General features: G+C 47.7%; 7 protein-coding genes across 7 annotated transcripts; 5 read left to right on the top strand and 2 right to left on the bottom strand.

The window, feature by feature from the left end:
* Nucleotides 1–34: 34 nt before the first annotated feature.
* ALG1 (chitobiosyldiphosphodolichol beta-1,4 mannosyltransferase) lies at nucleotides 35–1,591 on the top strand (the record flags this gene model as incomplete). The annotated part of the gene is made up of 4 exons (XM_019131879.1): nucleotides 35–176; nucleotides 228–975; nucleotides 1,041–1,056; nucleotides 1,118–1,591. 4 exons carry the CDS (start codon nucleotides 35–37, stop codon nucleotides 1,589–1,591), a joined length of 1,380 nt encoding a protein of 459 aa, XP_018983971.1.
* A 104-nt stretch (nucleotides 1,592–1,695) lies between these two features.
* Nucleotides 1,696–2,114, top strand: BABINDRAFT_151559 (uncharacterized protein). Its single transcript, XM_019127234.1, has one exon. The coding sequence runs from the start codon at nucleotides 1,800–1,802 to the stop codon at nucleotides 2,031–2,033; it is 234 nt and encodes a 77-aa protein (XP_018983970.1). The 5' UTR covers nucleotides 1,696–1,799; the 3' UTR covers nucleotides 2,034–2,114.
* An 82-nt stretch (nucleotides 2,115–2,196) lies between these two features.
* Nucleotides 2,197–4,911, bottom strand: BABINDRAFT_167843 (uncharacterized protein; the record flags this gene model as incomplete). The annotated part of the gene is made up of 1 exon (XM_019130544.1): nucleotides 2,197–4,911. The coding sequence occupies one exon, from the start codon at nucleotides 4,909–4,911 to the stop codon at nucleotides 2,197–2,199; it is 2,715 nt and encodes a 904-aa protein (XP_018983969.1).
* Nucleotides 4,912–6,663: 1,752 nt separating this feature from the next.
* Nucleotides 6,664–6,886, bottom strand: BABINDRAFT_162348 (uncharacterized protein). Its single transcript, XM_019129303.1, has one exon. The coding sequence runs from the start codon at nucleotides 6,855–6,857 to the stop codon at nucleotides 6,693–6,695; it is 165 nt and encodes a 54-aa protein (XP_018983968.1). The 5' UTR covers nucleotides 6,858–6,886; the 3' UTR covers nucleotides 6,664–6,692.
* A 1,227-nt stretch (nucleotides 6,887–8,113) lies between these two features.
* On the top strand, nucleotides 8,114–9,493 carry BABINDRAFT_162347 (N-acetylglucosaminylphosphatidylinositol deacetylase). Its single transcript, XM_019129302.1, has one exon. It carries the CDS (start codon nucleotides 8,312–8,314, stop codon nucleotides 9,227–9,229), a length of 918 nt encoding a protein of 305 aa, XP_018983967.1. The 5' UTR covers nucleotides 8,114–8,311; the 3' UTR covers nucleotides 9,230–9,493.
* Nucleotides 9,494–9,650: 157 nt separating this feature from the next.
* Nucleotides 9,651–11,330, top strand: BABINDRAFT_162346 (uncharacterized protein). The gene has a single exon (XM_019129301.1). The coding sequence runs from the start codon at nucleotides 9,768–9,770 to the stop codon at nucleotides 11,028–11,030; it is 1,263 nt and encodes a 420-aa protein (XP_018983966.1). The 5' UTR covers nucleotides 9,651–9,767; the 3' UTR covers nucleotides 11,031–11,330.
* A 208-nt stretch (nucleotides 11,331–11,538) lies between these two features.
* On the top strand, nucleotides 11,539–12,703 carry CMD1 (calmodulin; the record flags this gene model as incomplete). Its single annotated transcript, XM_019130850.1, has 2 exons — nucleotides 11,539–11,632; nucleotides 12,276–12,703. The coding sequence occupies 2 exons, from the start codon at nucleotides 11,539–11,541 to the stop codon at nucleotides 12,701–12,703; spliced, it is 522 nt and encodes a 173-aa protein (XP_018983965.1).
* Nucleotides 12,704–13,351: the final 648 nt, after the last annotated feature.

Here is a 13,351-nt window from a genome sequence, read left to right as displayed (position 1 = left end):
CCACTGATTCAGGTGTTTAATCCAACCTTTCATCATGTCACTTTTGAGCTATCTCCAAAACGGGTACACTGCTCATCCGTGGGTAGCCTGGCTCGTAGCTCTCTACCTCCTTACGCCAGCACTCGCCTACGGTATTCTCCCACGCGTATTTCCCGGAAACTCCCATCAAAAACGCCGTCTCCAGAGAAAACACTCCGATGATAGCCCCCTCCGAATTCACGGGGAAGACGTGATTGTGTGTGTGTTGGGCGATTTGGGGCACTCGCCACGGATGTGCTACCACGCGCGCAGCCTCGCGGCACGCGGATACCACGTGGATCTCTTGGGGTACGTGGAGGAACAACCGCCATTAGATATCATTGATAGCGAGATGATCGATATCCATGAGATTTCCGTGGTCAAAAACACGCGTAACTTGCCTTATTTGGTGTTTGGCGCCCTAAAGGTGGGGCTGCAGACGGTGGGATTGTTTAGAATGCTTCTCGGGCTAGGCCACGCCCAGGCAATCGTTCTCCAGAATCCACCTTCGCTTCCATTGCTATTAGTTGTGATTGTTTACAAGTATTTAGTGCGTTGGGGCGATTTTCAGATCGTCGTCGACTGGCACAACTTGAACTATACTATATTAAACTTGAAGTATCAGAACGTGGCGCATCCTGTGGTCAGGCTTATGAAGGGGTACGAAAGGGTTTGTGCTAGGTACGCGGATGTTCATTTAACCGTTACCAGGAGCCTCAAGAAGTTTCTCGTGGATGAGTTTGCCGTGGAAGCGGACAAGATTCTTGTGGTATACGACCGCCCAGCAGAGCAGTTTACCCCGTTAGAGGAATCTGGGTCAAATTTCCAGATGTTGACAAAACGGTTTCCACAGGAGTTTAGCGGTGTTCTGTTTGAAAGGGAACCTCGGATTATTGTCACCTCCACGTCATTTACCCCGGATGAAGATCTCGGGGTTCTCTTGACAGCGTTGGAGAGGTATAATAAAGAGATGGAGAATGAAACAATGGACGAAACGAAAAAACAACTGGATAATGGGTTAGAATGGACCGAAAAGCCGTCAGATATATCATCAGGTGACTTGACACCTTCTGGAGGGGTGTCTACCAAGAACGAAGAGCTGCCTTTTACGTCTCAATTACCCCCTCTTTTGGTTCTTGTTACGGGCAAGGGTCCGCTCAAAGCACAGTTTCTCGCGGAAATTGCCAGACTAGCCTTCCCAGAGCAAAAAATCCAGTTCAAGTGTCTTTGGTTGCTGGCCCACGAATACCCGATTTTGATCTCCCATGCCCATGTGGGCGTTTCGCTCCACACTTCTTCCCTGGGAATCGACTTGCCTATGAAGGTGTTGGACTTTTTTGGATGCGGTGTTCCGGTGGTTGCGCTAGATTTCCAGGCGGTCGGTGAGCTTGTTCATGAGGGAGTCAACGGGCTTGTTGTGGACGATCCTAGCGGACTTTGCAAGTCATTGAAGGCGTGCTCTGGAGCGGGATCGGTCTATGCTGTAATTAAGCGGGGGGCGATGGCGGAGAGTAAACGCAGATGGGATGAGAACTGGAACAAGAGCTTGGGTGGTGTTTTCCCGGGGATCTAAAAATATAGATATCTTATTGAGAGATCTAACTTTAGTGACTGGGGGGAAATACACAAGCAATGGTAAAATGTCTACTTAATCCGCAAGGATTGGCTACGCGGTTTGGCTACATCGCATGTGACAGACTAGCTCAAATTTCAGCAGCTAGATGTAATACAAAAACATGAGAACTGGAGTAATACTAGAATAAGAACTACGAAGGGAATCCATGACAAGCGATAAGAAGGGAGGAATACAAGAAAAACAAACGGAAATGAAATGGTTTAAAATGAGTAGTAAAGAAACGGAAAATCAATCTATGTTCGATAACATGCGTATTATCAATATACTCAATACATTAATCAACCGTACCATTTCAGTGATCAAAACGCTAACAGTACATGGAAAGTCAAAGCACAATCATAGGATATTCACTGAGAAAGTGAGCTGTCGTCGACATTGATGGAAATTTGAAGCGCCAAAAATGAATGCTGAGGAAATTACTTAGGTATGAAAATGACTAGAAAACAGGGAGGCTGAAAACCCGCAGATCAGGAAAACTACGGAGATTTGGAAATGAACTAAACCACCCGAACCCCTGATGCTCTGAAACCGCCGGATCTCAATCATTTCACAACCTGGACAATCCCCCAGACGAGAAACCCGAAGTTTGTAGCAATCCCGCTCCATACAACGGCATGATGCCAGAGTGGTGCCATATGAAACCTCATCATGATCAACGTCCCACCGACGATCCCACTGACAAAACTGAGCACCAAGCTGAAACACGTTACGGCCATGAGTAGAACATTACCGCTACCTGGAGTGTCGCCCAATGACCTGTCAATCGAGTAGATCACACCGGACGAAACACCCATGACAAGAATGCTGAAGAAGAAACACAAGAAGTAAATCACCGTCACCACCTGGTCGTGGCGTTGCTGGTAATAATAACGAGGATAGTCCGGGGAAACCGCCTCTCGGTCGTCGAAGGCTCCGTAATAGCCTCCCGGCGAGGTAGGAGCAGAAGCAAGACCGGCGGCGAAATCACCCTCAAAGTCTCTCGTCCGGAACTTGGAATCGTGGTTGATCAGCGGCACAAAGTAGCCCTCGTCCTCTGAGGTTGACGTCTCGCTGACGCTCCGGGAGCTGATCAATGATGAGAGTGTTGTCCGGTGGGTGTCGGCTGTGGCGACCGTCGCTACGGAGTGTTTACCGCGCGGTATCGCCTCTCCGGGGGACACCGCCGGGGAAGTCGCCTGAGGCAGCTCCCGCTTGATTCCCAACACTTCTAATCTACCCGAAACGGTATCGGAAAATTCGATCAAAAAGTTAATCATCCGGTTGAATTTGCTTGGCGAGGCTTCGCCCACCCCAAACAAATTCGACTCCTCATCGACATAGAACCCATCATCTTCATCCTCAGACCCGTCGTCGAACTCGTTCCAGTAGCGAACCTTCGTTTCAGGTTGCTTCTTCGGTCGTGAGTTGGTCGTTGCCTGGGACAGCTGGTATCCGATAGGTTCCGAGTGCCCCATCAGCGCCATGTCAAACATGCTGCCGCTGCGGCCGGGCGCCGGAATCGCTGCGGGCCCGGGAGAGCCCACGGGAGAGTCAAGGGGCGAGACTGGTGGCCGGAACAGCGGCTGGCGGCGGAGCGGCGGCTCAACCACCACGACCGCATCCTCGTTCACCTGCTTGAAGCTGACGGAGTCGACGGCGAGCGCGGCGCGCCCGGGCAGCGGAGCGAACTTTGCCGCAAGGTACAGCGGCCAGGAGAACTTCGGGAGTTCGTGCACAACCACATGGAGTGCGCGGTGAAACTGGCCCACAGCACTCGCGCGTGCGGGGTCCCGAAGCGGCCCCAGGGAGCTGTCGCGCGTGTCACTCTCGTTATGGTGCACCGTGAGCATTGAATACCTGAACATTTCCGCATCGTCGTCGCCCCACTCCACTGTCAAGTTCAGCGCTGACACCAGGATCTGTGTGTCGAGCGTCACGTTCATCGTCTGCGCGCGTGCGTCCGGCGCGTACACAAAACGCGCGCGCGCCATACGCGTCTTGTAATGCGGGCGCAACCCCTTCTCCAAGATCCAGTCAACGGACATCTTGGCCAAACCGTTGTAACACCCCGCCTTCTGCAAGCTCTGGACGACAAACTCGGCGGAAGCTTTGGGTGACAAAATCGTTGCATTGAGGAGTTCATTGGATAGCTCACAATAAGCATAACCGCGGAGACCGCCCACGGGCGAAATTACAAGCGACGTCAGCTTTCCCTGGCTGGATATCACCAAGGCATTCGTGTTCTTGTCATTAGTAAGGTAGATGTAGGAGAGAACAGAGTCTGTGTGTGCGCGTGCATAGGATGAGGCGAGAGAGGTGCTAGAGTGCGTCTTGGGATCTTTCTTTGTCAAATGCCTTAGCGATTCACTCTTGAAGCTCTGGAGCTCGTCGCTTACCAGTCGGAACTGCTTTCCACTGACCATTAAATTAAGACGGAGCTCTGGAAGATTATCGCCATCAACCACGAAAACCGCCTGGGAGTGGTGCTTGACGGTGCAGTCGAGATCGAAGGTCATGTTGTTGTTGGCCTTCTGGCTGCTGAGGAAGGTGTCAATGTTCTGAGTGGTGGAATCGGGATTGGAGAGGTACTCAAAGAAGAAGGCGAGCTCAAGAATGAGCGGTGTGAGGTCGAGGGTTATAAACGATTGGGGGTGGGTATTGAGGTAGAGGATGACGGAATTGACGAGTTTCTGGGCGGAGCGGGTGGAGGCTTTGTCTGTATAAGGAACGGGGGAATCCTGGTCATCAGGGACAGATTCTAGGGGATCACGAGCGTCTACCGGTTTCCCTATGCCCTTTAGAGTAGACTCTTGAGGCAAGCCCTCTTCTGGAACTAGATCCTGGGGGGTCGCAACAGAGTTCTTACCTCCCTTATAATGTTTCAAAAACTTTTTAAACAACTTCTTCAACGCCACCTTTTGGATCAACACAAAATGCGTCAAGTTCTTCAAATCCCCCGACAATTGGTGGATTTCATTACTCAAATACACCATTTTCTTCTTGCGGAGCGTGGAGTGGGCGGCGGGGATCTGGAGAAGCGAGTGGAGAGAGTTCTGGTAATATACCAACTTCCGTTCCAACTCACCACGTTTCAGCGAAACAAACAAGCTGACAAAGTCGATCTGCGCGACAAACGCGGCACGGAGCTCACGGAGCGGGAGGGCCGTGCCGTCCGCGTCGGTCGCGCGTCGGATCTGCCGTTTCAAGTCGTTGTAGTCAATGTTGTAGTTTTTCCACGCGGGCACGGATAGTTGCTCGAGTTTCTTTCCAAACTTCATAATGCAAAGGTGTATGTGAATGAAAGGAGGAAAGGTTAGAAAAGGTTAGAAGCAGATGGGACACAAACACAGCTCAGGGAGGAAAGATGAAGTCAAAAGTGGAATGAAGCACGGAATGTATTTAGTATTGAGAAGTAAGGAGTGCTATTTTAGTGAGTAGTGGTGTAGAAATAGGGATACAGGTCTGTAGGAAGGCTTGCTGATTAGACGGACTTAAAGCTTGGGACTCAGGGCAGGGGAAAAAAAAATGCAGGACGAAAAGTCGTGAAAGTTCGATGATAAGAAAAGGTGGCTGGCACGTGAAATCCCAACTAAATGGTGCGCCAAAAACCAGAATCGCGAAAAATTCGAGATAATCGTATGAGCGACGACTCGGATGAATTTGAATCTGGGATATTTGGATGATATTCCAGACCGTTTTAAATGTTGGTGAGACAAATACCGAGCACTGTGGGTGGAGAAATGGTGGAGAGAAAGTGGAAGGAGTCAACTGGGCGAACCCGGGGGACTGTGCTATATATAAGCTTCGGCCTGGCCAAGCTATTCCACCAATAGTCATGATTCGGACCCTAGCCCTTTCCATGGTGCCTAATCTCAGCAGATGGTAATAGACATGCGCGCAGCGTAGTAATACGCATTATGCAGACCTGAAGGCCGATCTCCGGCACATACGCGGCGAACAGAGCATTTGCAGACTGGTTGCACACGTGAGGAACAAGATCAACTTCCGGTCATAGCCGATTATGGCCAAGAGGGTGAGCCTCAGGGAGTACAAATTGAATGATAACGAAAAGGTATCGAGCTGTGGGGGTGTGACAACCTTTCCTGGGGCCCAGATACATGTATTCTCGGTCTGTTCTTGGATATCAGCGGATTCTGGTTGTTGGCACAGAAAATACCAAAAAAATCCACGTTCGGCGAGTCTCCCCTTAGCTACACCGTCTAGCCTAAACCTACAGATGCACATTGGTTGCATCGTTTTTATATAGGCATTGGGTCTAATTCTAGTATAATAGAAGACGCTTAATATGCGGAATTTGAACCAGGCTTCTGACGGCTTAGCGTGGGAGTTTTAGTATGGTCGCTTCTAGGTGTATGCAAGTGTGCGCATGTGCGGCCATTTTGGGACTCTTCCAGCCCACGTGGGGCATGGAGCGTGGCATAATTGAAGTGCTCAATTACATCCCCTATGACTTGGGAGTACGAAGCCTAGATATCACTGCCTCAAGGTTCTACAGTGCGTTTATAATTTGATAAAACCGTCCAATAATCCTGCTTTCATTTTTGTAGCAGCTGCTTCCTCTCGGGTGAAAGGAATGCCGAGACCTTGTGGCAGATTCTCAGATACCACCCGTGTGATTTGCAACGTTCAACCCAAGCCCGCAATCCGTATACCCAGAATACAGTTTGACCTAAACCTGTAGTTGGTCAAACCGATCGTGTGACACGTGCCTGTTGAATTAAAGTTAAGGTTAATAATCGCAATTTCAAAGATTGGGGAGTATGTCCCTCTGACACAGCTGCAAGATGTAGATCTAATATGCAATGTCCAGACTTAGAGATGCGTTTGGGTGGAGCATCTAACAGCTTTTTTCAGATATGCGCCTCTTAGACTTGAAGCTCTATGCACCGCCGTTAAGGAAACATCATCCTGCCGAGGTAGCAATGGGGGTGGCCCGAGTCATTTTTGTGCCATGCGAGTTCAGCTCCAACAATAGGGGCTTCCTAGTCCTGCGTAGCTATCTTCCGGTTTTTCCTTTCATGCCTAGTAATAGACATGCCTAACCACTAGTCAAATACATGGCTACCCCCCGGTGTAGTATTTGCAACTGGGAAATCGCTGTGGGTGAAAGCTCGCCCGAAAGTATACTGGAGTGCGTTTGGCACGCCATACGGGATCGGCTATTTTGCTTTTGCGCTATAAAGACTTGAACACGATGATGCATTGTTGTGATACGAAAGGGGAGTGTTCGGGGGCATTTGCATTGGTGCCCGCTTTAGGAATACAGGAAAAGGAAGCATACGTTGCTATGCTGAAGATATTCTGCGAGTCTCTCTCGGACTTACTGCCCGAGATTATAATTAATTAGCACGTGGCCAGCATATATCTATGGTTATATACAGACACCTCTGTTCCCCTTGCATCTAGCATACCGTGCCATTTACCTTAGTTTCTAACGTCACTGTCAAGACGTTACAACGGCGGGGTGGAAATCCTTATAGAAAAAGCAACATACATCGATATCATATTAATCTTTTCTTGTTAAAACTTCATATAATCTTGTAAGCATTAAAAGTACAAGTTTTGTGCTTGAAAATTCTTGCAATCCTTTGATTTTTTGTGCCTTATCCCTATTCACGTATTGATGACAATACCATCCGATATACAGCCCTATGTAATTATCCCTGCCTGTGTCGAGTACGTCTCAGATACTGATTATACGGGAGTGTATGTAGTCTATGCACCTACAGAAATATTTTCAAAGACGAAGCAGTGGTCAGCTATCGCCCCTATGGCCGGGTGGGTCCTGGAAAACTGTAGTATCTGCGGGAACGTACATGTATTACAGCGAATGAAATATGGCTTGCATTGATTCACCGTGGTGACAATAATATTGCATTCTGCAGGACGTACGATACAGGTTTAAGCTTTGATGTCGAGCGGACTTAATCTCTCGAGAGGATATCCAAGAAAACTCGGGATAAATGAGAAGTCGGAATGCCATGAACTCTTAGCTTCCTGTTAAAGGCAGCCCGCAATCCTTAATTTTGATAATCTTGTGATGCTCTTTTTTGATAATCTTCTAACGTTAAAATACCAGCCCTAGCCATCAGTATGTTCCCAGAACCGACTGATGGAGCATCCGGCCCTCGTTCCATCCTCGTCGAATGCATGTGTGGCGGGGTCGCACCTAGAGGATTTTTCCTATAAGCACCTGGACGCACCTCCGATCTACCGTATATGCATGCATGAGTTGTTGCCGCGTTGGGGAGATGCGGCTCTTTGTATGCAGGGAAAAAAGTTTCGTCACACGATGTTTTTCCATGGGGAGCACCCCACGTGCGGTCTCGTAGTGTGGCCATAACGAGCGGTATCTATTTTAAGAATAGGGGTGACACCGTGTGAATTTATAAGGGTCGTTTCAAATGACAACCGCAAGGGTGCTCTTTGTGTGATTTCTCTCCATCTTACTAATCTTCAGTTTCTTTTCCGTCCTACAGTGGCACGTGAATCAGCACGTGATTTCCCTGCCACATCTTCATCGTTCCGGTTGCATGCCGGAGGTGAAAATGCTGTTCTGGAATTAGCCGTGTAACTAGCGGCTTGAGCCTATCGGCCATATTTTTTTCTTCAGCATCACAGACCACCGTATCACAGATTTCACATCCTACCAATACAATGGCTTGCCCCAAGTGTGCCTACTCTATTTTGAGAATACCGGTGCGAATCCTTGCCAAGCTCTTGTTTGTCTCCTGCCTCGCCTGGATCGTGTTAACCAACGCTCTCCTTTGCTATTTGCACGATGGCTCCTCGCCGTCTCTCTCTACTATCCCCGTGGAATTGACCAATAAAGACATCTACTTCCTCATCGCGCACCCAGACGACGAGGTGATGTTCTTTGGACCTACGATCTTGGAGTTGTCCTTGCCAAAATACAACAACTCTATGAACTTGCTATGCCTCTCCACCGGGAATGGCGCTGGTTTAGGGTCAACCAGAGAGTTGGAGCTCTTAAAGTCTACCCAAATCTTGTTTTCTCTGTACGGAAGCCAGCGCCCGCAGCCGGTGGTGAAGATTGTAAATGACGAAGCGAGATTTATGGATACAATGGACGCTGAGTGGGACGCCCAGTTGGTTGCTGAGGAGTTAGGACTGTTTGTGAAAACCTCAGATGCGTTGGTAATCACCTTCGACGAAGGTGGGGTGTCCGGTCACCCGAACCATGTTTCACTATTTGAGGGTGCCAAAGTGTATGTTTCCCAAACCCCAGCCTCTTTGTACACGCTCAGCTCCGCCAGTTCGGTCTGGGAGAAGTATTCCTTCACCCTTATCACCAACTGGAAGTTGTTCAAGAGGTTGGTAGCCAGCCGGCCGCACTCTGTGCTTGCTCAAGCCTTCAACCGAAGATTCAGCCCTATTGAGGTTGACACTTTGCTCGGGGGAGCCCCAGTGGAAATTTACGCCACAATGAACATGTTCTTAGCGGCGGTGGGGGCCATGGCTTGGGGACACTACTCGCAAATGGTGTGGTTCAGGTATGGCTGGATGCTTTTGAGCCGCTACTTGACGTTTAATGAGTTGAGATTGGTGCAATAGAGTGTTTATTTATTATACAAATGGAAGTTGGGGGTATATTAGGACCCAGCTGTTGATGCGATGGTGTTTGGGTTAGCTATACGTTATTAAAGAGAATTTGTAAAAGCATAACGGGTTTTAAGCTTTGTCCAAGCTGTAATTATAATCAGTTCATCTAACGTGCCTTACTACTTCCGCAAGTGTTCTTGACACCTATACGTTAACATTTTCGACACTGACTTTCCCTAGCTATTGATTTTACTTTCATTTTAAAACAAACCCCTGAAAATATTATTCTATCGAACTAAATGTCATAGAATCCGATTTATTTTCATCGTATATTTATACACACAATCAGTTTAGAGTTTAATATCCATTAATTCATAAGAGCCGATGAAAAGTCCTGCATACACCATATTTAAGCATCGATGCTGAGGTTTTGGACTTCAAGCCAATACCAACATCCCACTTGGTCCTTAAAAAATAGCACAGCTGTCCATATTTACATCTATTCACCCAAAGATAGCACACACAACTTGTATATTATTCCTCAAACATCATGCCAACCATCATTATAGACAACGGCTCGTACGAAATCAAGATTGGTCATGCCTTAACCGGCAAAAAGGGCACTTCTTCCCCCCGGAAGATCCTCAATTGCGTTGCCAAGTCTAAATCCGGCGAATATCTTATCGACGGCCAGATTCTCAGTCATTCTGAGGCAAACTTGTTTGTGAAACGGCCGTTTGAGCAGGGCCAGCTAACTTCTTGGGAGTTGGAGCGCTCAATCTGGGATTACGCGTTGGGAGAGGTTTGCGGGGAGGTTGAGGCAAGCGAATGCGATTTGGTCTTGAGCGAAACGGCATATACCCTCCCCCAGTTGAGCATCAACACGGACCAGATAGTGTTTGAGGAGTTTGGGTTTGAACATTACTACCGCGCGCCGTTGGCGAGCTATATTCCGTGGAACCAGTCGATGAACCAGAAGATTTTTGGCAACCAGCAGAGCACGCCGGACGAAGATTCTCACACGCTGGATGTTGCTCCTTACGACAACTTCCAGCTAGTGGTTGATTCCGGGTTCAACTGCACGTGGATTGTTCCGGTGCTCTACGGGGTGACCTATTGGCCTGGGGTAAAAAAGTTTGCAATCGGTGGAAGACTCCTCAACGGATACTTGCGTGAATTGATCTCTTACCGACACTACAATCTCATGGAAGAGACTTTGTTGGTCAATCACATCAAGGAAGAGACGTGTTTTGTGGCGTCCAATTTCCCAAAAATGGTCCAGCAGTACCACGACAGAGGTCGGAAGAATCGCGAAGTTGTGCAGTATGCCTTACCGGACTTTAAGACCAGCAACCGGGGCTACGTAGTGACGGATAATACCCAGACTGAGGATGAGCGGCAAATTCTTACGCTAAGGGACGAGCGGATTGCGGTGCCAGAGGTGCTCTTTCATCCGGAGCTAGCGAACATCCTGAACAAACCTGGGATTATCAAGCACATTCTAGATGCAATCCATTTGTGTCCGCCATTGCTCCAGCCGTTGCTCGCTGCTAACATTATCTTGATCGGAGGAAATGTCAAGATGGATGGTTTACGTAGTCGACTCGAGTCTGAGTTGAAGAAGGAGTTGCCCCAGGAATGGAGCGTAAGAGTGGCTGTGGGTAAAACTAAGGGCGTGGACACCGACACATATGGCTGGTGGTCCATGAATGAGTTTGTCAGTCAGGATGGGTTCGAGCAGGTTAAGGTGTCGAAGAAGGAGTACTTTGAGCATGGTAGTAACTGGTGCCAGCAGAGATTCGGATTTCAATGAGGGTGGGAGAAGTAGACTACGGGATAAAGGGGTTTAAAAGGATTTATGACTAGTATTAACTGAATGTTATCATTTGGAGTACAGGACTGATGACGTGGTTTATTTAAGGCTATTACACCCTCTCAGGATGTTGTGACTGGGGTCTAGGACTCAAATACGAACTGAAACACTTCTGCCACTTTCGGTATAAAAAAACTGATATATATAATCCGGGAACCCTCTTCTTCTTTGAATGATAAACTTTGTCCCTGGAGTATGACAGAAACATGTACATATATCGATATCACACCTTGCATTCGTCGAGGTCACCATTTTTGTTACTGTAGATGGCCATTTCTTGTCCCCAAATGTATACTATTACAACAAGGTCAATATCCGCGAGCTTTCCCAGTTTGAGTCACCTTGCATTGCAAATGGAGCTCTTAGATAGAAATGCACATGTTTTGAACCTTTATCGCTAACTGGGCTTTCTAAACATCGAAAAAAAACAACTAAAAGTATCTCCAAAATGCAACACAGCAATACTCGCAAACCCCAAGCTAAGGCATATCCTATGTATTTATCTGATAAACGCCAACTACACATGGACTATAAGCCTCAGAGTATGCCCCGAAGATAGGGCTTTCAGATTTCCTTGTCTAACGTTCCTGCCATAGCCATCTGCCGAAGTTCAGCACGCTATCTTCGCTACTAAATGATGTATCCTCTTTGACCAGTTCGTACGATCCAATTGGCTTTTAAAATTACGCCGCCCCTAAAGGTTTTCTTATTGTTTAAATTTAGCGTCGGATCTGTCCGGATGCTGAGCTTGCGCCGCAGCCGCATAAAAGCATCAGAGCGGGCGGTGTTTATGCCCAAGGCTGTACAATCGTGTCGCAACCGTAAAGGCCACATTCCGAAAATACATCGCGGCTGAGAGATCAAAACACGTAAACTGGTGGAGTCATAGGGCCTCCCTCATTAGTGATACCACTATTACACAACACACAATGGTATGTACCCTTTATGGTTATTTTAAAAAATAAATAAACTGGGATAGTTGAATTATCTGGGACGGGGAACTGAAATGGAGAGCGATGATAGCAATAGCAATCTCAGGGATTCATGCAAACTGGGACTACAAGATTAGCCTATAGCTGAATTCGGTATGACGGTAAAAACTACCTCATGTGATGAACCTCGTTATCCATCCCATAGGACTACAATTTAAAGATACTAACCTTTAGGCTGATAAACTCTCCGAAGAACAAATCACCGAATTCAAGGAAGCCTTCTCCTTGTTTGACAAGGACAACGACGGCAAGATCACTACCAAAGAGTTGGGTACTGTCATGAGATCCTTGGGTCAGAATCCTTCCGAGAGCGAGTTGAAGGACTTGGTCAACGAGGTTGATATCAACAACGACGGCAATATTGACTTCCCAGAGTTCTTGACCATGATGGCCAGAAAGATGAAGGACACGGATTCCGAGGCCGAGATCGCTGAAGCGTTCAAGGTCTTTGACAGAAATGGTGATGGTAAGATCAGCGCCGCCGAGTTGAGACACGTCTTGACCTCTATCGGTGAAAAGTTGACCGACGCCGAGGTTGACGAGATGATCAGAGAGGCTGACGCTGATAACGACGGCGAAATCGACATCGTCGAGTTCACCCAATTGTTGGCCGCCAAATAAACACCCCTCTATATATTCCGTTCAATATAATATTTTAATAAGGGACATTGTAGGGGATTAATCATTAGATAGAGTTTTCCCGGTGACGAAATCGGGGGAAGGAACAGGTTAAAATCCTTGCCTGATATACCAGACCGATTACCGCGCGAATTGGTTGTGATACTTATCGATAACCTCCTCTCGTCACTGGATCCAACCGCAAACAGATCATAGGTCTGGATATAACACTCTGGTATAACTTCCAATGCTTCATAGTCTACTCAATTTAGCATTATACCACCATAACTTAAATCCATACGGTGATTTGACCATATTTTAAACCCTCTGCTTTATCCCACTTGTACAGTTTAATGCCAGTAGGATGAGGCGTACAGCTTACGGGAACACGACTGCTTGGAAAAATACTTCGAGCAGCGACAGGAAACAGCCAAGTTGGATCATAGAGCTGGGTTTGAGAATAAAACTCTCATAAAACTCTATCCTTGTAGAAATTGACAGCTACAGTCCTTTTCGCAGAATAATCGTTCACTACTCCTCTTGGTATCTACCCATCTCTCACCAGTTACGTGTTCCTCTACGTCATGGCGTCGACGCACTTATCACATGATCCATCACGTGTTACCTCCTTCGTCGAGTTTGCGTCGTCTG

Source organism: Babjeviella inositovora (assembly GCF_001661335.1).
Source record: "Babjeviella inositovora NRRL Y-12698 unplaced genomic scaffold BABINscaffold_9, whole genome shotgun sequence".
Taxonomy (NCBI): domain Eukaryota; kingdom Fungi; phylum Ascomycota; class Pichiomycetes; order Serinales; genus Babjeviella; species Babjeviella inositovora.
Note: the sequence above shows the minus strand (reverse complement) of the source record. Positions and strands in the feature narration are given on the sequence as shown.